The 24,602-nt window shown below is 51.1% G+C and overlaps 1 protein-coding gene across 4 annotated transcripts in view; it reads right to left on the bottom strand.

The window, feature by feature from the left end:
* The window catches only part of RPTOR (regulatory associated protein of MTOR complex 1), a 98,647-nt gene that overhangs the window by 11,642 nt on the left and 62,403 nt on the right, over positions 1-24,602 (bottom strand). The window contains exons 21-30 of one of the 4 annotated variants that reach the window (XM_050319475.1): positions 18,638-18,756; positions 18,231-18,299; positions 14,680-14,783; positions 14,381-14,564; positions 13,521-13,631; positions 8,853-8,958; positions 6,877-6,991; positions 6,107-6,231; positions 4,782-4,886; positions 1,711-1,758 (exon numbers count right to left, since the gene is read on the bottom strand). In XM_050319475.1, the coding sequence (XP_050175432.1) occupies positions 1,711-1,758; positions 4,782-4,886; positions 6,107-6,231; positions 6,877-6,991; positions 8,853-8,958; positions 13,521-13,631; positions 14,381-14,564; positions 14,680-14,783; positions 18,231-18,299; positions 18,638-18,756 (1,086 nt within the window). The remainder of the gene's footprint in view (positions 1-1,710; positions 1,759-4,781; positions 4,887-6,106; positions 6,232-6,876; positions 6,992-8,852; positions 8,959-13,520; positions 13,632-14,380; positions 14,565-14,679; positions 14,784-18,230; positions 18,300-18,637; positions 18,757-24,602) is intronic. The other 3 variants (XM_050319476.1, XM_050319477.1, XM_050319478.1) reach the window with 3 other exon arrangements.

The following is a 24,602-nucleotide window of genomic DNA, read 5'->3' as shown; positions in this document are numbered from 1 at the left end:
AGAGACTGTTCCCAGTCTTCCTTTTGGTAAAAACTCCTCATGGAAACCTTAGGGATGAGAACAGATTTTCTGTATTTTAGTGACAAACCCAGGATATTTTATCCTAAAATCATGCAATGATTTAGGTTGGAAGGGACCTTAAAGCTCATCTTGTTCCACCCCCTGTCATGGGCAGGGACACCTTCCACTATCCCAGGTTGCTCCAAGCCCCGTCCAACCCAGCCTGGGACACTTCCAGGGATGCAGGGGCAGTATCTAACCATTGCTGATGTATTTAGCTCTCAGGCAAAGAGCCAATTCCACACATATTTAAGAGTTCTTCAGTGGGACAGGAGGAATCCTTGTGCTGCACCTGTCCCCAGGAGAACTGCAGATGCTGGAGAAGGCCTGGATCGATCTGCTGTTCCCGGTGTGCCGTCAGCGCTATCGATCCAACCGGAGTGGTTGGAATCCCCCCCGACTGCTGCCCGCCCGGGTCACCGAGCAGGGAATTCCCTGCAGCCAAGTTGTGCTAATTGTAGCCTTTGCTGGTGGGTTTGGGAGTGAAGTGCAGAGCAGGCACTCACAGCAGCTCTGCTAACTCCTGCCCCAGTGCTCGCCTGAACCACCAGAGAGATGTGCTAAACTCGAGCTAACGAGCCCTGAATCACCCCCTGCCATCAGAGCCTCGGTGATTAATCAGTACAGACACAGCCAGCTCTTATCAGTCAGCAAATATTAATAATTGATGAACATCCTGAAGTGACGATGTCACCGTGAACAGTCACAGACACTCGGCCGTGCACACCCCCAGGATACTCTGACACATCACCATCTGTTCCCCCAAGCCCTTGGCAGCTGGGGGAGAAGGGGGGTCGGGATCCAGAGCCTCAGAGACCCTGCACAGCCCTGGCCTCTATGGATGGAGGCTGGGAAGTTCCTTCAACTTCCTTCCATGTAAATGAGCATAATTTGTGAAATTTATTAGAATCATCAAATCCCAGAATGGTTTGGGTTGGGAGGGACTTTAAACCCCATCCCATTACACCCCCCGCCACGGGCAGGGACACCTTCCACGATCCCAGGTCGCTCCAAGCCCCGTCCAACCTGGCCTTGGACACTTCCAGGGATGGAGCAGCCACAGCTTCTCTGGGCAACCTGTGCCAGGGCCTGCCCACCCTCACAGCCAGGAATTCCTTCCACAGATCTAACCTAAATTTCCTCTCTTTCCTTTTTGGCATATTCTTGCCAAAAGTCCCCTACTCTGTGGCTCCTGGGAAAGACTCATCAGCATCTCCTTTTCCCATGATCTTTACAGCTAAAGTGTGTTATAAATAAACCCCAGCAAAACCCACAGTAGCTTTATGGGGGTTCCCATCTGGAACCTGTCACTCAAACCCTTTTGTCCAGGGATGCTTTGAAACCTTCCTGGAAAAGAGAGACTTGAACATCCCACCCACACCTCCTCTGGCTGCAGAGAGCTCAGAGCATCTGACATGAACATTCCCTTCTCCCAGCAGTGGCTGTGCCTGCTCAGGGAGTTCCCTGCATTCCTCACGACTCTCACAGACACAAGTCAAGGGATGGCAGAGGTGGAAGCAAAGCTTTCCAGGAACCACAGGGACCCAGCAGTCATTCAAACCATACCAAAAACCCGACCAACCACCCCGAAGGTGGCCAAGGAGCTCCTGCCCACCCACCTGAGCACAGGAACGGGAAAGCAGCACTCACCTCCCTGCTTACTTCTGTCAAGATAGATTGAAACCCTTCGGGCCAGACCTGTGAGGAGACAGGGATGAGGGGTTGGTGCTCAGGGTGACTCGGTCAGCCAGAGCAAAAATAATCTTAAAGAAGGATTAGAAAAAGCAACTCAAATTTAAGATCACAAAAGAAGCAGCAGCACCCAGAGCAGCACATGCCTCCATCCAAGCGCAGGCACTCGTTCCAGCACAGCATTCCCGGGAAGCCATCAGCCTGTCGTGTGGAGCGAGGGCTCTGGCTGCCTGACAGCAGCACAGAGCTGACATTTCTGCTGGAACAGGGAGACCATCCCCTGCCTCAGCTGGGCCCTGTTCTCGAGCTCGTCAGGAAGTGACAGACGGATCTGAGCAAATCCATCGGAGCGGAGCGCGGGGCTGCTGCTGGGGGAGGTCGGGGCTCCCGTGCCCCACACCTGGGTGGGCAGGTAACCAGCACCTGAGAGAGCAGACAACCCATGGGGGCTCTGTTTGAAGAGCTCCTAAATGGGAAGGTACCCCCAGACACAGACTGGTTTCAGCCATGAACCCCCAGGAAATGAGAGCAGAGCAGCAAGCGGGGGATGAGGCACTGTGGGGCCACCCTGGACAGTCACAGAATCACAAAATAGAATCCCAGAATGCCTTGGGTCAGAAGGGACACCTTAAAGGTCATCCAGTTCCATCCCCTGTCACAGGCAGGGACACCTCCCACCAGCCCAGGTTGCTCCAAGCCCTGTCCAACCTGGCCTTGGACACTTCCAGGGATGGGGCAGCCACAGCTTCTCTGGGCAACCTGTGCCAGGGCCTGCCCACCCTCTGCTGCACAGGGAGCTCCAAGTGCTCAGGAAGGGATCAGGACAAGTCCTTCCGAAGTGAAATCCTGGTTCCCTTTGCTGGCTGGAGAGGGAAAACACCACAGGGATCTGCAGGGAGCACATCAGGGGGGGTTGATGACTGTGAACCAGCTGGTCCCACTTCTGCATTTTTCCAAATTCCAGAATTGTGCTGTTTTCAAGGACAAGGCCTTTCTGACTGTGGAGCTGTGGCTTGTTCCCTTTGTCACAGGGATGTGGCAGATCTGTTCAGGTTGCTGTATGGGAACACCCTCACACTGGGCCACGGGTCCCTGTGCTGCTCCCCAGCCTGCAAACACTGTTCTCTAGAGGAACTGCCAAAATTCCCAAAGCCTCCTGTTGCTGAGAAAGCACAGTTTCAGAGCACATCTATGTTCTTCCTATGCTGCTCAACAAAGGTATGTTCCTCTTGCCTTTTGTACATGGGGAAATGGCCCAGGAATGTCATGTTTTGTTGTTCTCGAGCAACTCAGAGATGAGTGTGGCATTATGACACAGGGGAAATGCTGGGAGAGGAGGGAAGGAAATCAGTAGTGGAAGCAAACAAATTCCTGTAAAACTCCTGAGCTCTGCAGCTTCAAAGATGCACCTTCAGTTTTATGAGCCAGTGCTGGACCACAGCTTGGTCTTGGCACCAGATGACTGTGAAGAGTCTCATTTCCACTGGGACTTGCTCCACATAGTTCTTTTGAAGTGGTACATTTGTTTCTCTCTCCACAAAGAGATCTGTCCTTCTCTTCTGCCAAACCCACTGCCAAGGTGAAAGGCAAAGAAAACAGGCCCCAGACTGCTTCAATCCACGGGGGAAAGAAACAGGCAAAACCCCTTCCTGTTCTGGCAAATGCAACCCCCCAACTGCCCCAGCTCGCCCAGCTCTGAGCCTGTTCTGCAGCATCACACGCTGACAATCCCTCCTGGGGGGTAAACCCTGTGCAGGGCAAGGCACAGTCAGCACATGCAAAGTGCATGTGGAAAAGAAGGCAGGACAATGGGATGGGGCTGAGGGAGCTCAGTGGGCAGCTGTCAGCATCCTCCCTGAACACCATGAGAGCTGACAGCCAGGGCAGCCCGGGGGAATTCCCAGCACCAAGATGCAAGATCCTGAATCCAGGGATGGGAAACATTAACCAGCATCCAGGAAAACTGGTGTTGACAAAGAAATACAGGATGACACTACAAAGGGCATCTTGTGATGCCGACTGGACCCGTTCTGCCCCAGCAGAACCAGGCCTTTCCCTCCCAGTGCAGCCCCACTGTGTCCCTCCTGCTCCTGCTGACACCTCTGAAAGGGCAGGTCAGACCACGGCATTTGCACAGCGGGCTCTGAACTTCCAGCAGCTCATAATCAGTTCTGAGCACATCCCTCAGCGAGGCAGAGCCTGGAGTCACCTCAAACACAGCTCCTCTTCCCTGAGACAAACTGTGAGGTGTTAAGGGAAACATAACAGACAGGAGCTCACCGAGGCAGCACCAGGAAAATCCAATGAATAGCTAAAAGAGCTGTGTCAGGCTCCTGGGATGAACCACATCAGCTCAGAAATGAGAACTGTCAGCTTTTAAGGTCAGGATGAATGATGATGGTCATCTCATCTGACCTCCTGCATAGCACAGGCCAGGGAGCCTCATTCAGCAGTTCCTCCATCAATCCCACAAAGTGCTGATTGAACTACAGCACACATAGGAAAACCTGAAGCCTTGACTGAAAATATTCAAGTGACAGAGAATTGCCATTAGAGCATCAGTACAGGATGAGGTCTCGGAAGGACGGGATGTCCACCTCCTGCAACGCCCTAAAACCTCCTGCAACGCCCTAAAACCTCCTGCAATGCCCTAAAACCTCCTGCAACGCCCTTAAACCTCCTGCAATGCCCTAAAACCTCCTGCAATGCCCTAAAACAGACTTCAGGGTTACTCAAACTGATTTTCTGGCTTCATCCTACATGTGGCTGGATGCCAGTATTCACTTTTACACCCTTTTCTACCCAACTTTTCTACCATTCCAAGCAGGCCAATGTCTCGCTGTGCTGCCCTTCTGCACGTCCCAGATTCAGACCGCACGTTCCTTTGCCCCCTCCTGACCCACAATAAACAGCAAAGAACAAGTGCCAGAGGTGGAGTTCAGGCTGAAGGAGATCACAGGTGCAGCATGCAAAGCTGTACAAAGGCTGGTTTTTACCTTCCCCCCCAAGAGAACTCCGTGGGGACCCACCTCGTGTGGTTGGCAGCATGTCCGACAGCCCCTGCCAGGCTGTCACCATCTCTGGGTTCTTCTCCAGGTCTGCAAAGTTCTTCCACACTCTGATGGCACCATCGTCTTGGGGAGCACAGGGGGAGAGAACACAAAGCAATGTCACTGCTGATGCAGCTCTCACAATTCCTTGTGCAACGAGGAAGAAGAGAAGCAAAACTGCGGTCGCACAGACTCCAAAACTCAAGAGTGTCACTTGAACTTAATTATTTTTGTTAGAGTTGTTTTTCCTCTCTAATCATACATCCGTGAAACCTAAAGCTTTGTTCTACTGGAACTGTTCTGGAAGAGCTTTTCTCCTTCCCCTGAATAACACCTGACATTACATTTCTCTCCATTTCCTTGACTCATTCATTTTCTCCAGGATTCATCTCTGTCCTCCTCACTATTGGTGCCGAGAGCTACATAAGTACCCACTCGACACAAAACAGCCCCACAGAAGCAGCTGAATCAAAGCCCAGCCCATCAGCAGCAAATCTTTCAAGAACATTGTGTATTTTTTCAATTTTCTCTCCATCTGTGAAACTTTTGTGCTAAGAATCAATAAATTGAAAGGAAAATGTCCTAAAGGCCCTCTCAGCTCCTCTTCCACCTCCCTTAATTACACCCAACCTGTACAGTTCAGTGGGAAGTTGGAGAAGCTGTTGAAAACACTCCTACTGACAGGTTTGGAATGGTTCCTTGGGAGAGGAGCTGATCTGACTCACAGCTTTACAGACCAAGGAATGGGGCAGAGCTCTTCATGCAATCCCACGTGATGCAACAGGGTCTTCTGGAGAACTGCTGAGGTGAGAGATGGACTAGAGAGAAACTCAGAACTACCTGAAAAGTTCAGTGCTTAAGCTGAGCTTCCCATGCTCTACACTGAAAACAGCACAAGGAACAGAACTGAGTTCTTAAATTTTGGTTGCTGCATGATTTCAGCTCAGGACAACAGCTTTAATGAACTAAAATCCCCTTTCCCCAGGTGTTCTACATGGGGAGGTGACCTTGCAATGACAGGTAAAGATTCAGAATGAGGTAACAAATAAAGCTGGGATTGGGAAAGGAACACTTCAAGTGTTTGACTTGTCAGTCCTTTGAAAATCTTTCCAGCACCCAGTTAAGAGATTGCAGGACTGCCAGAAGCCTCCTCAGCTGAGAGCAGGCAGGTAAGTGCAGGGGAAGGAAAGGTCAAGCTAGGACAAATCCACAGAGGGGAGACCACGATGCCCAGAACAGCTGGACTGGAATTCTGCAAAGGGCCCCCAGTCCTGCCCTGATCCATGGGACAATGTGCTGTTTACCTGTGGCAGTCAGCAGCAAGGAGCAGTCCTGTCCATTCAGGTACTCCATCGCCGTGATCCGGGTGTACCGAGGGTTCCCGTTGTGGAAATAGTCCAGCTTCTCCCCTTTCTCCCAGTCCCAAAAACTGTGGGAGGAAAAAATAGCAAGATAGCAAGTCAGTTCTCAGTTCTCTGTGCAAGCTATAAAGAGATGTACACAGTATCCAATTATATCTCATGGATACCAGCTCAGTTCGGATTTCTCCCTGGAGTTTGCCACACTTTACTAATAACATATCATAGAATCATGAAAGGGTTTGGGTTGGAAGGGACCTTAAAGGTCATCCCATTACACCCCTGCCATGGGCAGGGACACCTTCCACCAGCCCAGGCTGCTCCAAGCCCCATCCAACCTGGCCTTGGACACTTCCAGGGATGGGGCAGCCACAGCTTCCCTGGGCAACCTGTGCCAGGGCCTGCCCCCCTCACAGGGAGAATTTTGAATACCTCAACCCTCCGTGAAGGGCACAGGGCAGAAGCCCAGCTGTAAGTGCTGTCACCCAGCTGTCAGTGCTGTCACCCAGCTGGGATGCACCTGGGGGTCAGAAGGACCGGGGCCACGCTCACAGCCGTGCCTGAGCCCCGGGAGGTTCTGCCCCTCGTCCCTGCCCTGAGAGGAGGGACGGCTGTGGGGGAAAGGGGCAGGGAAAAGAAGGAACGCTTGTGGCACCTGTGAGGGCCCCACGTGCCCCGCGCCGCTCTGACCCCACAGAGCCCCCTCACCCCCTCACCAGATGCTGTCCTTGTCGGCCACGGCGATGCAGGGCGTGAAGGGGTGGAACTTCACCACCGAGGGCACGCCCGGGTTCCTGTTGAGGAAGATCTGATCGTCCAGCCGGGAGATCCCTGGGGGCACAGGAGGCAGCACAGCTCAGCCCCTGGACACGTCCCACCCCAGGGAGGGGGCTCGGACCACCCCAGAGCCACTCCCCCCCTCCTCCTGCCCCCCGTTCTCGCCAACAGACCCCCTGCACTTCCCTCCTTCCAGGAGCTTCTCAGACCCCATCACCGACAGCCCCGACCCCCCCACACCGACTGTGTCACGACTCAGGGCACAAACTAAAACCTGTGGTGACGAATCAGGGGGTCCTTTGTGTCGGCAACCAAAGAGAACAAACACAGCCAAACACCAGTTTATGCTGAGAGAAAACCCAACACTATTTCTTCAAAATATAAAACAGGAAAATGCTTTTTTTCAACTTAAAGTGCAGCATGTCACTGTAGCTTGTGGATTATTTATTTAAGCCTCCATTTAATTTCTTTTAAATTTTAGGTTAATTTGCAAATGAAAAATGCATTTTCCACGGGGACCTTAAAACGGTGGGTAAAGACTTTTCCCATCTTGTCTTCAGAGCACTTTCCTATTCACAAGCAGTGATGGGACCCCTGACACTGCTATTTTTTGGCACACTACAAATTCATCACACATACCCCTAAGCCCAGGAGACATCTATTCAGCTCGAGTTTGTTTTAGAATGCATCCATTTAATCTAATTTTCATTAAAAGCTTGTAAGTCTATTTTAATTCTTTTTAATATTTCACATTTTCATTATTTTTTTAATGAATAGTGGCATTTTAGTCACTCAGGTCAAGCAACCGAATATGAACACTGTCTAGAAAGAGATTTAATTTCTCCAGGCAAGCATGAAAAATCCCCTTCTTTGTATTCAAACAGATCTCCCAGGCCATCTCCTGGGCTCCAGGTTCATTCCTGTTTCTCTGGTTGATGATATTCTGCTCCACATTGCACTGAAGGGAGCGTGGGGACCTCCCGAGGACGAGGCTGAGCCCTGGGCGCTTTCCCTTCGGCACATTCGGATTTCCAGCTCCACGTGCCTGCACGAGCACCCCCAGGGAGCACCAGCCTCCACCACACGGTCCTGCCCCAGGAATGCCACGGGAAAGGTGCCAGGAGCTCCTGTAAGTGCAGCTCCCCAGCCTCTGCTGCTCAGGGCACACAAGAAGCAGGGATAATTTAGGGATGCAAATTCCTCAGAAAGCTTCATTAGGTTCCACCTTATTCACATAAATTCCTGTGCTAAGGGATTCCCAGCCCAGAAGCTGCCTCAGAGAGTCCTAGATAAACACAGGTTTCTGGAGAGCTCACACGAACCTGAGGCACACTGGAAGCAGCACACACAAAGCCATACACACAACTATTCAAAATATAATGGGATATGAGGAGTAAATGATCATTTACAGAGCTCAGCAGAGCAGAGAATGTGAGAGACGTCGCCGAGGTCTTTCCTGGGCATGGTGGGACGTGTCCAGCAGCTCCAGGGCTGCCCTGCCATGACCATGTCTGTCCCACATCAAACACTGAGCTCTGCAGCTCTAAAGTTTATCCTACAGGACTCCACCTTCTCCCTGGGGGAGTCCCTGCTCTGGGCTCCCACACTGGTCAGCCAGCCTGGAGCTGCTCCAGCTGAGATGGGGTCGTGTGTTCAACAGGGAAGGCACACCATGGGCACTTTAGGTGGACATCTCCCTGGTGTGGTGAACAAACCCAGCAGCTGAGAACAGAAAGGTGGGTGACCATCAGTGAAACACCTGCAGCAGCACCACCTCCCCTGCACCAGGAGGAACAGGCGCCTGTCCAGGGTGAGGGGCAGCACAGGATCATCGCTAATTGGGGGCATCACTAACTGGGGGCATCACTAATTGGGGTTTTACAGTTCAGTGTCCTGAGCAAGGGAAACCACTCACCCTTCTGGATGATCTTCTGGGCCTGCTTCCTGACCCGGGCATTGCGCAGGAACCGCCACTCCCTCTCCTTGCGGATCTGGCTCTCCAGGTCGTGCTCTTCAGGGATCTTTCGGGAGAGGAACATATACACAAACCAAACCAACAGTGACCACCACAGCTCCAGGGATTAGCTGACTGATCCCACGGTCCCTGTGACTCCTGTCCCTTCCAAACACAGCAGGTCAGACCTCAGTACAATGCAGAGTTCTCTGTTAATGCTCCTCACCTGAAAAGCATCACGAAGCAGCCCTGAGATCAAGGGGGGAACACAGCTCTGCTACAGCCAGCTCAGAACCCACTGAAATCCTCCTTTCCCTGCTAAGCAAGGACTGCAGGCATACAAGGTCACAGCTCATTCCCACATCCCCGGGATGTTCAGGTTCCCACCATCATTTACCAGGAACAGTCTGTTTCGGTTCCTCGTACAGGAACGTGATCCCCCCGTGTCACCTGGGTTTGACTACACACAAAACTCCCCCAGAAACTGGAGAGCGGCTCTGGAGCAGCCACAGCGAGCTATTTGATGATATTTATTCACACCTCACAGCTCCAGGCTCTGGCACTCCATGGCTTCCCTGAAACCTGTGCTCCAGGCAGAAGGCCAGGAGGGATTCGGCAGCTCCTGCCCGGGACGGGAGAGGCCACAGTGCTGCTCCCACCACGGGTATTCCCACCCTCAGTCAGAGCTCAGGATTAAAAGGAGCAAAGCCATGGCAGGAGCTACATCAGAGGTGTAGCATTTTTAATGCTTAAAACGTTGTCCAAGACCAGTAACCCCACTGCTCTGGAGCCATTCCTGGATCAGTTAAAGGGCTGAGCTACAGGACTCTGATCCAGCTTCTTTTGATGCTGGCTCTTCCAAAGGAGTAACTCTTGGAGAAGGGAGACAAAGTCCTTCCACTCCTTCCCTGTGCCTCACAAACACACACTTCTTCCCTGGATAAGAAAGTACTTAAATCATCTGTCACTATTATTTACACTGCCTTCAAAACACACTATACTTTGGAAAACACTATTACTGAGCTGAATTTCTGCTTCTTTAAAACAAATAAAAAGTAAGAAGCTCGCTCTCCACCTTTCCTCCTGGCAAAAAAAAAGAAAAAAACACTTTATTTCAGTACAACACCTATTAGAAAGGCAATGACAAACGACCCATAATGTAAAGCAATAAACAAACCTGAGCTAAAATACATCAAAGGAACTTGAGAGTGGAGAGATGACACCTACACCTTAATGAAAATCCAGCTTCTCTGGGAATAAATTAAAGTAAGCCCTAAAGGTCCGAGGAAGAGCCCTTGGACCACCACTGCAGTGAGTCAGAGCACGTAGGAAAACAGCATCCTGGTCCCCTGTGCCCACCCACCTGCAGGGCTGGGCTGAGGGATCACCCTGCCAGCTTCCCCCAGACAGAAACCAGTGACCACCCGAACCCTCCCACCTGGCAGTGGCATTTGAAAGTCAGCCAAGCTTTCCTTCTCCAACACTGTGTCTCTCCCTCGTGCCATGGCAGTGGGTGCCAGGAGGGCAGCAGGGGAGGATTTGGGAGGATTTGGCACCCGGCTCCAGTGGCAAATCCAGTTTTCCCCGGTTAACATTCCTGCAGCAGTTGCAGGGAGCTCACTTCTTTCCCAGGACTTTGAACAGTGGCCAAGGCACAGCGCTGCAGCTCAGGCAGGGATTTATCAGGAAGGATTTCTTATGTAATTCTCACCTTCCAGGATCCTTCCCAGCTCCTGCCTGCATGTTCTGCCAGCCCTGGAAACAACAGATGCCGTCTCCCGCGCTCCTTGACTCAGGACTTCCTGACAGCTGGCACCGAGGCTTTCCTGCGCGCTCGGGCCAAGCCCGCCCGTGGTTCCCAGAACAGCCCTGTGCCACCAGGGATTTCAGCAAGAGGAAAGGCTTTTGCAGAGACCAGAGCTGGGCTAGGGATCTGCTTTTCCTGGCACACGGAGAGTTTACAACGTGGTGTTTTCTTTCTCCGTTTATTTGATTAGATAATCAATAAATCAAAACTGGGATGATGGTTTGAAACGGAGCCCGTGATTTACACTGGAAATTAATCCCTCAATCTTTCCAGTGAAAGCATTCTCAGGGCAAGGTCTATGAAGCAAAACTAAATTCATAAATTAAATATGACTAAGATGCACTCACAGTCATTTTATGTTTATTCATTACAGGAACAGTTGTCTTGTCTTTCCCTGCTTAAGAGGGCAGGCAGCAGCTCCAAATGAACGGCTGGAATTAAGCATCAGTGTCATCTTTTTCCATCAGTACTTGGTAGACTTTATTCTTTGCCTTTTTCATGAGGCTGAAGCTCCCAAAAGGCAGCACTGGGGCTGTTCCTGTCGCTGCAGGAACGGGGACGGAAGGAACAGAGACTCCATGGAAACTCAGGCAGCACCCAAGCTGTCAGTCCTGCTTGACTTCCAACCAAGAAACCTCAAACTTCTCCTAAAGGGATTTCTTCCTGTCCCTTGCACATGCACCAGCCACTCTGAACTCCAGTTACGTACAATTCCCTGTTAGGATGGGATAACACTCCAGTTTTCCTGCAGAAATCATCTCCTTGGCCTTTTAATGATGCTTTGCAAAAGTAATGGGGAAATAATTCTCTTCCTTGTTTTATTAGAAAATACAGATTTGGTTTTGCTCACTGGCACTTGTGGGATGCTCAGGGTGCAGCTGCAGCACCTCCCATCCCCTGGGAGACACGGAGCATTCCAGGATTCCAGGAAACCCTTGATTTTCGTGCCTCCCCTGCCCTGGCTCCTATGAAACAGGAATGCTCCCTGCCTTTTACTGCTTCCCCTAAAGTAATTTTGTCTATTTTATGGACATGAAGTAGCAGTAAACCCACCCCCCACACAGAGCTCCCCACATACCCACTGCCCCTGCCCATGCCTGGCTGCCTACCGTGATTTATTTTATTAATAAAGACCCTTCTTCTCTGGGAAGAGATTTCCTTAAAGAGCAGACAAATGTTTTCAATAAGAACTAAGAGCTCAAACATCATCTCCCTCCTCCTGTGCTCTTGTCTGGACTTGAATCAAGACATGGAAACTCATCTTGATGAGAGGAACCCCTGGCTAAAGCCTGACCAGGCAGCCCAGCCCCACAGCCAGATGTGTCCTAATGAATTATTCTGCTCGTGAGATCAGGGGAAAGTGAATTTCACAGCAGCTGGGGAAGTGTCAGGCAATCACTTCACCAGCTACTGCTTCCTCCTGGTGATTCCCTATGGAAATCAACAACCTGCCATGCAACTACTGTTCTGATATCCTAAACTTGGGCAATTACCTCACCCCAAACACTTCAGTATGCCTGAAGAGTGGGGATGTGTGGCTCAGTGGCAACTCCTGAATGAGACAGTACTTAAAATGTACAATTTCCTCATTATTAAGATTTAAATATCAGTGGTTGGATGCAAACATCCGTTGTGGAAGTGGCATTAATGCAGGCTGGGCATTATCCTTCCCAGACACAGCAACCCCTCCAAGAAATGCAGCTGAAAGTCCTGACACAGTCTGGGCTCCCTGACAACTCCCAGAGCACCTGGAGGTTTGCTTTAATGAGGGAGATTTGCTGCTTGTTTTATTTCATACTTCAGCCTGAAACCTGAGCTTTGGCTAAAACATTCTGGGAATTTAACAGCTAAAAAATTCTGGGAATTTAACAGCTTCTCTTTCCAGTCACTGAAGATCTTTGCCTATCTCTCAAGAGCTCTGGTTTGGGTTTTTCCCAGAATAAGGCTTCAGTTTATCGTTCACCTCCTGCAAAGCCAACTTAGGTACACAAAGAGCTCGTTCCCAAAAAGATCTGGTGCAGATTTGTCATTACCATCCTTATTGTTTGCCATAAGACAACTTTTTTTATTTTTTTAAACTTTAAAACCCAACAGTGAGGCTCCCCAGGTTTCCCCCAGGAATTCATGTGGATGTCCAGCCACACTCACTTTCTGCTCTTTAAGTTAAAGGTGTCTGTACTGGGTGCCTGGGATCAGAGCACAGCTCTGAAATCCCTCTTGAGGACAGAGTGAAGTCACGGGTTCCTGCTGTCACTGGGATGCTGTGACCTCCCTCCAGGGCAGCAGCCTCCCTCCACTGTTTCTCTGCCTCTTTTAGCATCCCCACAGCCAGGAAATTCAGCTGGAATGTCAGAAAGAAAACAACATCTCTCCTTCTCCAGCCTCTCACAGGCCTTTCAGGAAGAAAGGACCTTCCTTACTCCATTTATTTATACTAAAATTCTATTAATTTTCACTATAATGCAATTTTAGTATATAGACAAGCACAACATTTCAAATGAAACAACTCTGCAATGCAACCAGGCAAATCTGGTGGATCTGGGCTACAGAACCCCTCCTCACTGTTACATCCTTTGTGGATTGTGCTCCATGGGGTGCACAGAGGCCTTCTCCTCTGGGCTCTGTCCCTGCTCATCCCCCACTGTCCCAAGCTCACTCTTCTGCTCCCTCTTATTTACAAGCACAGTGGTCCCACAGCTCCTAGAGCAGCACGATGAAGGTAAACCCATCCCTTTCCCTCCCCAGACTGGAGGAAGAACAGGAAGGCAGGAGCCCAGCACTGCTGGGGGGCTGGGAAAGCCCACCCAGGAGAGCAGTGTTACCTTCATCACGGGCTGAGCAAAATACTTGGCGCTCCAGTCGCAGAACCCCGTCTGCACCGTGGCCGAGATGAAGCTCTTGTGTCCCACGGCGTCGTCGGCGTCGTCGGCCGTCTGTGGGGAGGGAACAGGGTGTCAGCACCCCGGGGGCTGCTGCAGGCACAGGGACACCCACACTGCCCTCAGCCAGGCAGCAAAAGCTCACACACACACTGGGGACCGGGGCTGCCACCACAGCCAGGGCCCGGCAGGAGGCTCCTCTCAGTGTCCCAAGCACCTGCCACGAGGAGCAGCGAGGATGGCTCGGGATCAAGCCCAGCAGACACAGCTGGGTGTCAGTGTCTGTCACACAGCACGGGACACCCAAAGAGAACAGGGAAAAGCTGCTCCCTGCACTCAGGTTCCAGCCATTTTTTCATAACTATGATCCAGGCTGGTGCTGCCAAACCCCTGAGAAGGGAAGGTGTTCCTGCTGAGGCTGCAACACTTCCTTCCTGGGATCACACAGGACAATTTCCCCCCTCTCTGCTCTGCTGAGACTCTCAGCAGCCTCTGAGGGTCATGGATCTGACTCTGGGTTATCACTCAGACAGACAAATGTTCATGCAAGAATAAGCAATCGACTCTGATTAAACACATTTCTTAGTGGCAGAAGTGAATAATGCCCTATCAAAGGCTATAAAACACAATTTATCCTGAAAAAAAAAATTAATCAATTTTTATTTGGCTGGTTAGAGGAAGCCAATCTGGATTAGCAGCAGCTGGAGGCAAACAAGGGATACAGAAATAAACCCCGGTGAACAGAATGTGTGACAAACCCCAGCAGGGGGAAGCAGTCAGACCTGACAGGGAAGTCTCCTTACCTGTTCTGGCCCTTTGTCAAACATTTTCCTCGTCCTGGGGAACTGGTGGGAGTGGGGGGTGTACTGCACCCCCACGCTGCCCACGTTGGCAGGACGCACGGACGCCATGTCCCGGCTCACGGGCTGCTTGGTCACATCGTTGGTCAGGCTGGAGCTGCTCGTGCTCGTGGTTGGAGGGGACCCTCTAAAGGTCACAAAAAGAGGGAAAGGGTTTAGGCTTCGCTGGACACCCAGTGGAGTTCCGTGGGGTGGGGCTGGGCAGGGGGCACTGACCCCCTGGCAGGAGGTGCTGCACTTACCCCACTTGGTGGATGTGCATGCCCTTGTTGGTGGGGCTGGCAGGGGCTGACTGGGTGAGCGAGGACGTGTCCAGGATGCGCTGGGGCCGAGCGTTCACCGTGGCCTGGGGAGAACACACGGAGCCCTGAACGGCCGGAGCGTGGCCCCAGCCACACCCACACCCCTGGGGCTGCAGGGACTGAGCTCTCTGCAGTGGGGGGGTTAAAACAGACATGGAAAAGCCCCTGTGCTGTTCCCAACACGTGAGATGATTCCACTACTTGTGTAGTCAGAAAACACTTACCAGGACGTGCCCTCGTGCTGCCTGCAGGGAAATGGCTCTGAGGAACACATCAGCCTTTCCCTGAGCCAGCTGCAGCCCAGGGCCTGCACCAGCACCCCAAAAACGTGGCCAAGGGGACAGCCCAGGGTCTCCTCAGGTGCCATGGGACAAGGGGACAGCCTGGGGTCCCCTCAGCAGCCCAGAGCTCCCTGCAGCCCTCAGCCTTTCCCTCCCACCATGACCTCAAGTCACACACGTGTTCTGAGCAAGGAGAAAAGGAGCCTCACTCCCTACAACCCCTGGAAAGAGGTTGGAGCCAGGTGGGGATCGGGCTCTGCTCCCAGGGAACAAGTGACAGGATGAAGGGAAATGGCCTCAAGCTGTGCCAGGGGAAGTTTAGGCTGCATACTGGGAAAATTCCCTCCCTGAAAGGGCTGTCCAGCCCTGGCATAGCTGCCCAGGACAGTGGTGGAGTCCCCATCCCTGGAGGGATTTCAGGGCCATGTGGATGTGGCACTTGGGGACATGGGTGAGTGGTGGCCTTGGCACTGCTGGGGAAGGGTTGGACTCGATCTCAGAGGGCTTTTCCAACCTCAGTGATTCTGTAATTCAGCCTCAAGCCCTTCATTAAAAGCACCCTGATGAAGCAACCTGGGGGTAAGCAAACTTTCCTTTTTAAGACTTTCGGATTTCAGAAAGTCTTTAGAGGCCACCACTGAATCCTGGGTCCTTTCTGTTTGTTTTGGTGCTCCAAAGAGCCTGTTTGGGCATTTTCCAAAGCTCAGGCCGGGAAGGAGAGCTGCACCATTCCCATCTGCATCATAAACATAAATCCCAGCCCAGCCGCAGTCTGGGTGAGAAGCAGCAGTGTCTGATCAGCCCAGGGAATAAAGCAGCAGATTTCCTGCAGGAAGGCTGCACGCCTGGGCAGCCCACTCACCGTCTGCTCACACACAGCACCATCCCCACAGCCCCCAGCCAGCCTGGAGACACAGCCACGCTCAGGGCTCCGTTAAAAACCTGAACAGGACAGTCTGGGCTCCTTTGGAAAGAAAAATCACTGAATCCCAGAATAGCTGGGGTTGGAAGGGACCTCTGGAGATCACCCACTCCAACCCCCCTGCCGAGGCACGGTCACCTCAGGCAGGGGACACAGGAACGCGTCCAGGTGGGTTTGAAATGTCTCTGGAGAGGAAGGGTTAGATGGGATAGTGGAAATAAATTCTTCCCTGTGAGGGTGGGGAGGCCCTGGCACAGGTTGTCCAGAGAAGCTGTGGCTGCCCCTGGATCCCTGGAAGTGTCCAAGGCCAGGTTGGACAGGGCTTGGAGCAGCCTGGTCTGGTGGAAGGTGTCCCTGCCCATGGCAGGGGGTGGAAGGGATGAGCTTTAAGGTCCCTTCCAACCCAAACTATTCCATGGTTCTGTGATAAACATTTAATTCCCCACTACCATCCAGAGGAAGAAGCCCCTGGCTTGTTTGTCCAGGTGCTTCCCCTGGAGCCCCCCAGTTCCCAGCCAGGTCTCCCAGATCACAGAGTTCTGCTCAGCTGTGTCAATTAAGAAAACCCCAGCTGTCCCAGTTCTAAAATGAAACCTCTTCTTTCCCAAATTTTTAACTAATTAGACCAAAATACTAAACCCCTAGAACACTCAAGTGCTTTACTTCACCTGAAGCAGTATTCTTGATTAAGCAGGAAAATCAGTTTTTGTTTGTATTCCCTGACAAAATTCAACCCCCAAACTGGGAAGTGTTTGCACAGACTGGGGAGGATGGACGTGCTTGGCAGCGTCCAGGTGCTCCCTTCTCCATCCAACAACGCTCCATTAGCACCAAGGAAAGATCTCAGGATACAGTCAGCAAGATTTAATTGTCACTAATTTGCATTAGAAACCAGAGGGCTCCTGCCTGAGCTCCCAGCACAGAGCCTGGAGCGCTGGCTGTGGGTCCTGCAGCTCCACTCACGGCAGGGCTGGGGCCTGAATGGAACCAATAAAGGCCAGACCACGACCTGGGATCCGAGCCTTAAATTTTTGGTGGGCAGTTCCCAGGTTGGTTGGTTTTTGTTGGAATAAGAAAGCCTTGTTAGGAGGCAGCCAGACCAGGTGGCCCTGGCCAGAGCCAGGCCCACGAGCGCACAAGTTCCACGGTTAAACACTCTCCTTACGGATCTCATGGCTAAGGCACAGCAGAACAAATCAGTGTTGTTCACTGAAGCATCCCCAGATAAAAACCCCGGTTAACAGGAATGCTTCTTGTTTTCCAAACCCTTTGGAAGAGCTGTTGCCTTAGGAAAAGCAGGGACAGACCAGCAGACGAGGCACAGCGTGAGATGCATGGACCCATCACTTGAGCTTTGGGACTCTGCTCAGGACCAACAGTTTGGTCCAAACTTGTCAGAATCAACACAGAATTTACCCAATCAGTCATAACATTCCCTAGGGATATCACAACATAATGATCACAGTACTGGTATCAATCCACCTCTCCATTGCCCAGGGAGCAAGTCCTGAAAAAATATTTAAGTGAGGAAAAGCAGATCTGGTTCCTCTTTATATCCCTTTTAAAAGTAGGAGTAATATTTCATTTTGCAAAGAGCCTTCCAATATACAGAACTGAAACTGTTTCATGCATCTAGAGCAGAGAGAGAGAAATCTTCCACCTTTTCCCTTCTTTCTTCCCCTCAGTTCGGCATCCCCAGCCTGGCAGTCATTTGTTCTACCCCCATATCACCAGGGGAGGGCTCAGCTTGCTGCTTCCACTGCCAAAATAATTCTCTCTCCCAAACCCAGCCTTGACTGCTCACTGACACGTGCACTTCAAACAAATAAAAGAGTTCAAATCAGTAACTATCGTCCCAAGAGAGAATGTGATTCAAAAGCAAGAAATCTCTAGGGCATTAGGATGGCAGTGCACAATGCTGGCATCTCTTACTGCAGCTTCAGCTCAGCAGCCCAAGGCTGAAGATCTGGGATTATTCCCTGGGAATGACCAGTAAGAGAGGTCACCTGGCATTGCAATGGCTCATGGTCTCGATGCTTCAGCGACCAGAAAGCAGGTTCAGACAGAGCTTTCTGTCCCCAGCCCGGGCTGGGGGAGGCAGGAGGTGAGAAGATGTTCTGGGGTGGCCTGGTTTGGGTGGGGGTGGAGGTGCTGCCCCCTCCCCAGTGACGGCAGCCTCCAGGGACATCTTGTCACCCTGGGAGGATGAGATGGGATGAGGATGGAGGTTTAGGCGCCCAGCCTGGGCTGGAGGTGAGGAGTGGCAGGGTGTCTGCATGCTGACTCACATGTACTAGTTCACCTGGGTTGGAGAGCCGTTGTGGCTTCAGTCTGCAGGCCAGTCCCACTTGCATTATCTAAATCAGTTTGCAAACGGATAATTTAATGAAGAATATTTAAAGGTTTATCCCAGGGACTGATCTAGACAAGTAGACTTCTAAACCAGACCTACTGTCAGAGGTCTGCATCTAATTTCTACCCTAAAACAACCCCGGGCCCTCCCCCATTTATTCATTTTACCTGATCAAGCGTTCATAGGAGAATTTATCATCTTGAAGCATTAAAAGCTCCTTCTGCAAAAGGCAGAGCCCTCCAACAGACCCATCCAGGTCAGTCTGCCTAAGCCTTGCCTAAGCATGAACAAATCCACATACAAACACCTGGCAGGCACAGGTGAGCAGGGACAGGCACATACCTTGTAGGCAATGCTGTTGAGAACCTTCATGGCCAGGTCGGAGACATCAGGGTAGGGGTCGGCAGCCAAGTGAAGGAGCACTCTCCAAATTTGGGTATAAACACTGTTGAAGCTCACACCTAAAACAGTAAAAAACACAACAAACCCAAAGCCCCGTGCTGCAGCACATGACAATCCATCAACTCCAACTCTTTGATCTGATGTGAGAAAATTCATTAGAACTCCAAACATCCCCAGTGACATCTCAGGAAACATCAAGAGAGGAGCTCAAAAACACCCCACATGGGAATTTTGTCTCCCTTTTGCCCGTCTGTGAACTCTGCAAGGGCTTGTGAAATCAAAGTGGGAGAAAGCAAAATAAATTAAAGACTCCCTAAATCAGCTCCAGTCAAGCTGCTGCTTTTCCAGGCTCCTGAAGCAAATCACCTGGAAAGGCCAAATGGATAATGTCCAGGTTTCCTGAGCTAAAATACTAAATGGTATAAACCCCCAGTTACTGCCTTGTATTTTTGTGGTTATTTTTATCAAATTGTTCAGGGGTCTGTGCATTCTACAAGTTTACTAAATGTTTAAACCAAGGCTTCAGGAGCTGAGCCTTCGGGAAGCAGCGAGTCCAACTCAGTCCTTCCTATTGACATTTGTATCAATTCCTCCAGTTTGTTATTTAATGAGCATATCTGCCATTTGGTACGGCAGCAGAAGGGACTGACAGATTCAAAGTACAAATCACATTAATAAGCATTTGCAACAACTGACAAAATTCTGTGAACATTTTATTTTGCTGCTTTTAGGCGAGTGATTCGTTCCTCTGTCCCCGAACCCTCCCGATGTCTGATCGTGCAACGCCCCGGCTGGGAGTTGAGCCATTTGGACAATACTAAAGTGGTTGCACTAACAAAAAAAAAAAAAAAAAAAAAAAAGGAGCTAAAATAGAGATTTCAGATGAGTCACAATCAATGGTAAATGACAGATCAAGCTGTTACTGCTTTTCCTCTCGTGTTTCTGGAGGCATCTAAATATAAAGTTGGGAGGAAAGAGGCTCCTTGGTCAACAAGCAGCTTCTGACCTGGCAGAGCTGCTGAGCCTGATACTCAAACCAGCAGAACAGACTGGGACAGACCAGTTCTGAGCTCTGGCTGAAGGCAGCAACAAGCTCCAGGAGCCCACAGGAGGCTGCCCCTCGGATGCTGCTCTGCCTGACCAGGGGAAGCTTTCTCTGTCAGAAAGTCCCCAGATTGTGTCAAATCACTCTGCAAAGGACCAAGGCAGTACCCCAATAATCCAACTCCTCCCTCTCATTCCACCTGCAGAGGGTCTCTCTCTCAGCTGGAAACCAAAGAATGTTCCAAGTGATCTCTGCTTAAATTTTCACCTGTGAATCTCACAAGTGTTTTTGATGGGACCACTTGGACTGCGCTGCTTGTGTGCTGGGGGTGACCCAGGTTGCTCCAAGCCCCGTCCAACCTGGCCTTGGACACTTCCAGGGATCCAGGGGCAGCCACAGCTTCTCTGGGCAACCTGTGCCAGGGCCTCCCCACCCTCACAGAGGAGAACTTATTCCCAATATTCCATCTAACCCTGCCCTGTGTCAGTGGGAAGCCATTCCCCCTTGTCCTGTCCCTCCAGACCCTTGTGCAAACTCTCCCTCCAGCCCTCTTGGAGCCCTTTTAGGCACTGGTAAGGCTGTAAAACACATAACAATGTAAATTGTTATAAGGCTGTAAATTGTAAAGGCTATAAATATATATTTATATAATACTGTAGAATATTTATATAATAGTATAAAATTGTAAAGGCTGTAAATATATTACAATGTTAAATCCTGGAAGCTTCTATTACCAGGGAAAGAAAAACTGGAGGGGGAAGGATAAAGAACAAGAGAGGGAGAGAGGCGAAGTGCTACAAGCTGTGGGAGGAAAAAAGCCTGAGCCTCTGAAGCAGCAAGGCAGGTAAGGTCTGAGGTGTGCCCAGAGCTCTGCCTCCTACACTCAGGCCTGTGCAGGAGTTACATAAGGACCAGAGGGAAAACTGCCTGCCTTGAATTCTTTAAAGCCCTTGAAAGAGAGTAAAAGGAAAGGGAGACCAAGGGGGCACATGGCAGAATTTCCAGGTCTCTGATAACCACCTCGTTCAGGAAGAAAGAAACCCAGTGACATTTTTTATACATCTAAGCATCATGAAAAAAAAACAGATTTAAAGCAAAAACTGTGCTGGTGCAACTCCTCCTTCACCTGGCAGCCTTTGAGGAGAACACAGGGAATTTCTACAAAGGCATCTGGGGCTCAGGGCTGGTGCTCCAGGGGCTGGTCCTCCCTGATGCCACCTCCCCATGTCAGTGCTGTTCAGTGCATGGAGTGACACATCTGAAACAGCTCCTTGTAAAATCCTGAGCTCCGAGTCCCTGGGATAATGGAACAGCAGAGGTGGCAGGAGGAACAGCATCTTCTTTCCACATAATGGACTCAAGTGCAAAAGCTATCCACGAGATGCAAACAAAGAGCCGAGCAGGAGATGGGTGTTAATCTAAGCAGACAGCTCTGTAATTAGTCACACTGACTGAAAGCCAGTTCAATGGACCTTGCAGTATGGATTTATGTTTACAAAATGATTCCTCTATGCCAAGAATGTCAAAAATAAATGGTCTGCCTTTCCCTTGACTTTGATTTTCCTTGCACACACACAGGTTGGTTGGATTCACCTCAGCCCCACGCAGCTGTCCCGGGGTCCTGCAGCTCCAAGGGGGCCACACCGGATGCAAACCTGACTGCTGATGGCTTTAGTTATTCTCCCCGATCTGCCAGGCTGGGACAGGGTTTCTTTCCAAGCCCCTGTAAAAATCACTGCAGTGATTTCAAGCCCTGACCTCCACACAAGGGGCAGTTCCACTCCCCACTGGCACCGCAGCAAAACCAGACCAATGGCAGCACCAGGGTGCTGGCCCAGGGTCATCTCCTGTGGCAGGGAGTGAAACCTTTGGATGGGCAGAGTGACAGGGAATGAACCTTCGGATGGGCACACGGGGACAGGGTGTGGAACCTTCGGACACAGGGAAATCTGTCAGGCTGAACAGCACCTCAGGTACCTCCTTCCCACCAGTGCCAGCCCCTCCTGCTCTGTCAGTGTGCATCCCTCTTGCCATCAGGGACCCTGGGTGGAGAGCACCCCCAAATCCCTGCTGTCTCTGACCTCTACTCGGGCAAACACTGCCTGTTCCCTGCAGCCACAGCAAACCCACCCCCCTGCACCCCTGAGAGCCTCCCTGGGCTCTGCACACTCCAACACCAGGGGAGCCCAGTGACAGAGCTGAGCTTTCAGTGCTTCAGCACAAGGCAGAACCAGCTCATTAGAAAGAAGTTCCCTCAGAGCAGGTACCCCCTGACCAGGGCTGATGTCACCCACATGAAAGCAGCCCACCACGACCAGCCTCCACAGCAAGTCTGCATTTCCAAAACCTGCCCCAAATCCCTGTGTTTGGCTCCTTGTTACTTCTCATTAAGTCTGTGCATTAAACACATTGCCTGGTGAGAGACCTGTCCTAACACTCACTCCTATTTCCTGCACCTCCCTGTCCACCTCCACCTCTGCTCTCCTCATCCTCACTGCAGCAGTCTCCCGCTGTCACCGTTACTTTGAGGCAGATCCTGTGACATGGCAAACAGTTCTCCACCCCCAGCCTCTCCCTCTGGAAAAGACAACTATTCCCCAGCATTTCATTGCTCCAAGATTTATTTTCCTCCTTCTTTGATCACTCCTTAAGATCATCTTTCCAGCAATGCTCTCTGTAGGACAAAGACTTTCATCATGCAGTTTGGATATGAATAATCAGCCTCAAGGTATGCAACCCCCCAATCTTAATTCCTTCCCTTTTCCTATCTTAAAACTAAACATTTCCAGGACACCAAGATTAATGAGTGGCTGTATGGAAAAGCAGCAAGGCTCAGCTTCCCTTCCAAACTGATGTCTTTGTTGACTAACCACAAACCGCCTCTTGCCAGCTTGAAAATTGGGCCAGAAATAAATGTCTCTCCTGGTACAGCCCTGTCTGGCCAAGGAGCAGCTGCCAGAGAACAAACACCTCGGCTGAGAGCACGAGCTGCATTGGGGGGGCAATAAATGGGGACATTTGGTGTACAGTTAGCTCAGGAACTGCTTGTAAAATGGAACAAGGAGGAATGGAGAGCTTTTCCTCCAGTTTATGGCAAGAAGTATATGGTGTGATGCCTCTGTGTCAGGGAAGAGGCTGATCCAGAACAACCCCTCTGGCACCGTGTTTCTCCAACTGCAAGAGAGGAAGAGAGTCCTGAGCATCAGCAGGTTTGGCTGCCCCACCCCTGGAAGTGTCCAGGGCCAGGTTGGACGGGGCTTGGAGCAACCTGGGCCGGTGGAAGGTGTCCCTGCCCAGAGCAGGGGGTGGGACTGGATGGGCTTTAACCCAACCCACTCCACAATTCTGTGACCAGTGGGTCAGCCCAGGGAATGCAGAGTGCAGGACACAGTTAAACTGTGCCTGAGAATTTCTGCTTTTACAGACCAGATTTCTGCTTTGTTTTGAGTCTCCCCACGTGCCCCCAAACACCGTTTTTGCTGCTCTGGCTGCCTCGGATATGTGGCAGAGGTGTTACTGCAGAGCCAAAGGCCCATTTCCTCCTCCAAAGGACACAGAGTAGGCAAAGCACTCCTTCAGTCACGCCAAGTCTCTCCCCAGGTGGGCTCCCAGAGTTGCCCCTCGCTGTACAGCAGCAGTTTAGTGCCTGTTAGGACACTACACAGGGGTTAACCTGAGCCAGGCACAACAGCCACAGAGCTGTGAGGGTGGCTGGGGCTGATGGCAGCTCTCCCTGGGGAGCAGGAGGGGGCTGGAGGGTGGTGATTCTTCAGCAGGAATGAGAAAAGCCTGGCTTGCAGCAGGCAAATGGGAAGGTAATGGCATTCTGTGCGAGTCATGAATTTTAAACACTTCTCTAAGCTCTGCCATTTCCAGCTGGGTCTGAGCTCTTTGATGGAATTGGAATGAGGGAGGCCTTGGAGAGCTGCTCTCTTTGCTTTCCCAGGTCTCCTTCACCTCCTCCAGCTCCTCTCCAGACTCTTTTCCAGCTGTGCTGTACAGCCCTTGTGAGACAAGCACAAGCCATCAAGCAGACACAGGAGGCACCAGTGGGAATGGGAAAACTTGAGTCCTAGCTCAAGATGGAGAGAAATCTCCCAACATCCCTGTCATGCTTTACAAGATCCAATTTCATTACTGACAATCAAAGGCAAATTAACTGATCAAGTTCCTAATGAACACATGATTTTAAACTGCCACAGGGGCTCAGGAAATACAATCCCAGAGTCTTTCAGCTCAGAAGAGCCAAATCACCATTAATTCTCCCAGAAAACACAGGTTATCACCCAGGTGAGTCCTCTCTTGAGTTGCACCACTCTCTTTTCACTGATTTGTGAAAATATGGGCCCATTTACTGATTACAAAGGAAACACAGAGACTTCCCCCAGCGTTTCCCTGTGCATGCTGCTTTCCCTGGAAAGAGGCTGTTCCAAAAGCCAGGTCCTTCTGCATGGTGCCTGTGTTGTTGTGCCAAAATGGCTCAGGTTGTTTGAAAAGATACAGGTAGTGTAAAGCAAAGCTGTTGTGGCAGTCAGACACCACTGGGAAAGCTACCTGAAAAACAACTGGGTTGGAAGAGCTTCGTGCAAACATTCCAGTTTGTTCCATAAAAGAAATGCAAATAATCCATTACCCCAGATCAGCCAGGCACAAACACAGGGGCAATTTCCCTTTCTTCTGGGCTACAGCACTGGGCTCTGCAGAGTTCTGCACATCACCCAGAGGGGGAAATGGGGAGAGACAGGGGCTGCTGAGTGGTGGTTGTGATGCCAGAGCTGCTTATCCAGGAGAAATGATGGAGAGGGGATGAGAGGCAGCAGGATCAGCCATGGGACCTTCGGAGTTCTATGGAACACTCAG

This window comes from Myiozetetes cayanensis, unplaced genomic scaffold (assembly GCF_022539395.1).
Source record: "Myiozetetes cayanensis isolate MyiCay16 unplaced genomic scaffold, myiCay2020 scf22, whole genome shotgun sequence".
NCBI lineage: Eukaryota > Metazoa > Chordata > Aves > Passeriformes > Tyrannidae > Myiozetetes > Myiozetetes cayanensis.
The sequence above is the reverse complement of the archived record's forward strand: the minus strand, read 5'-3'. Positions and strand labels throughout refer to the sequence as shown.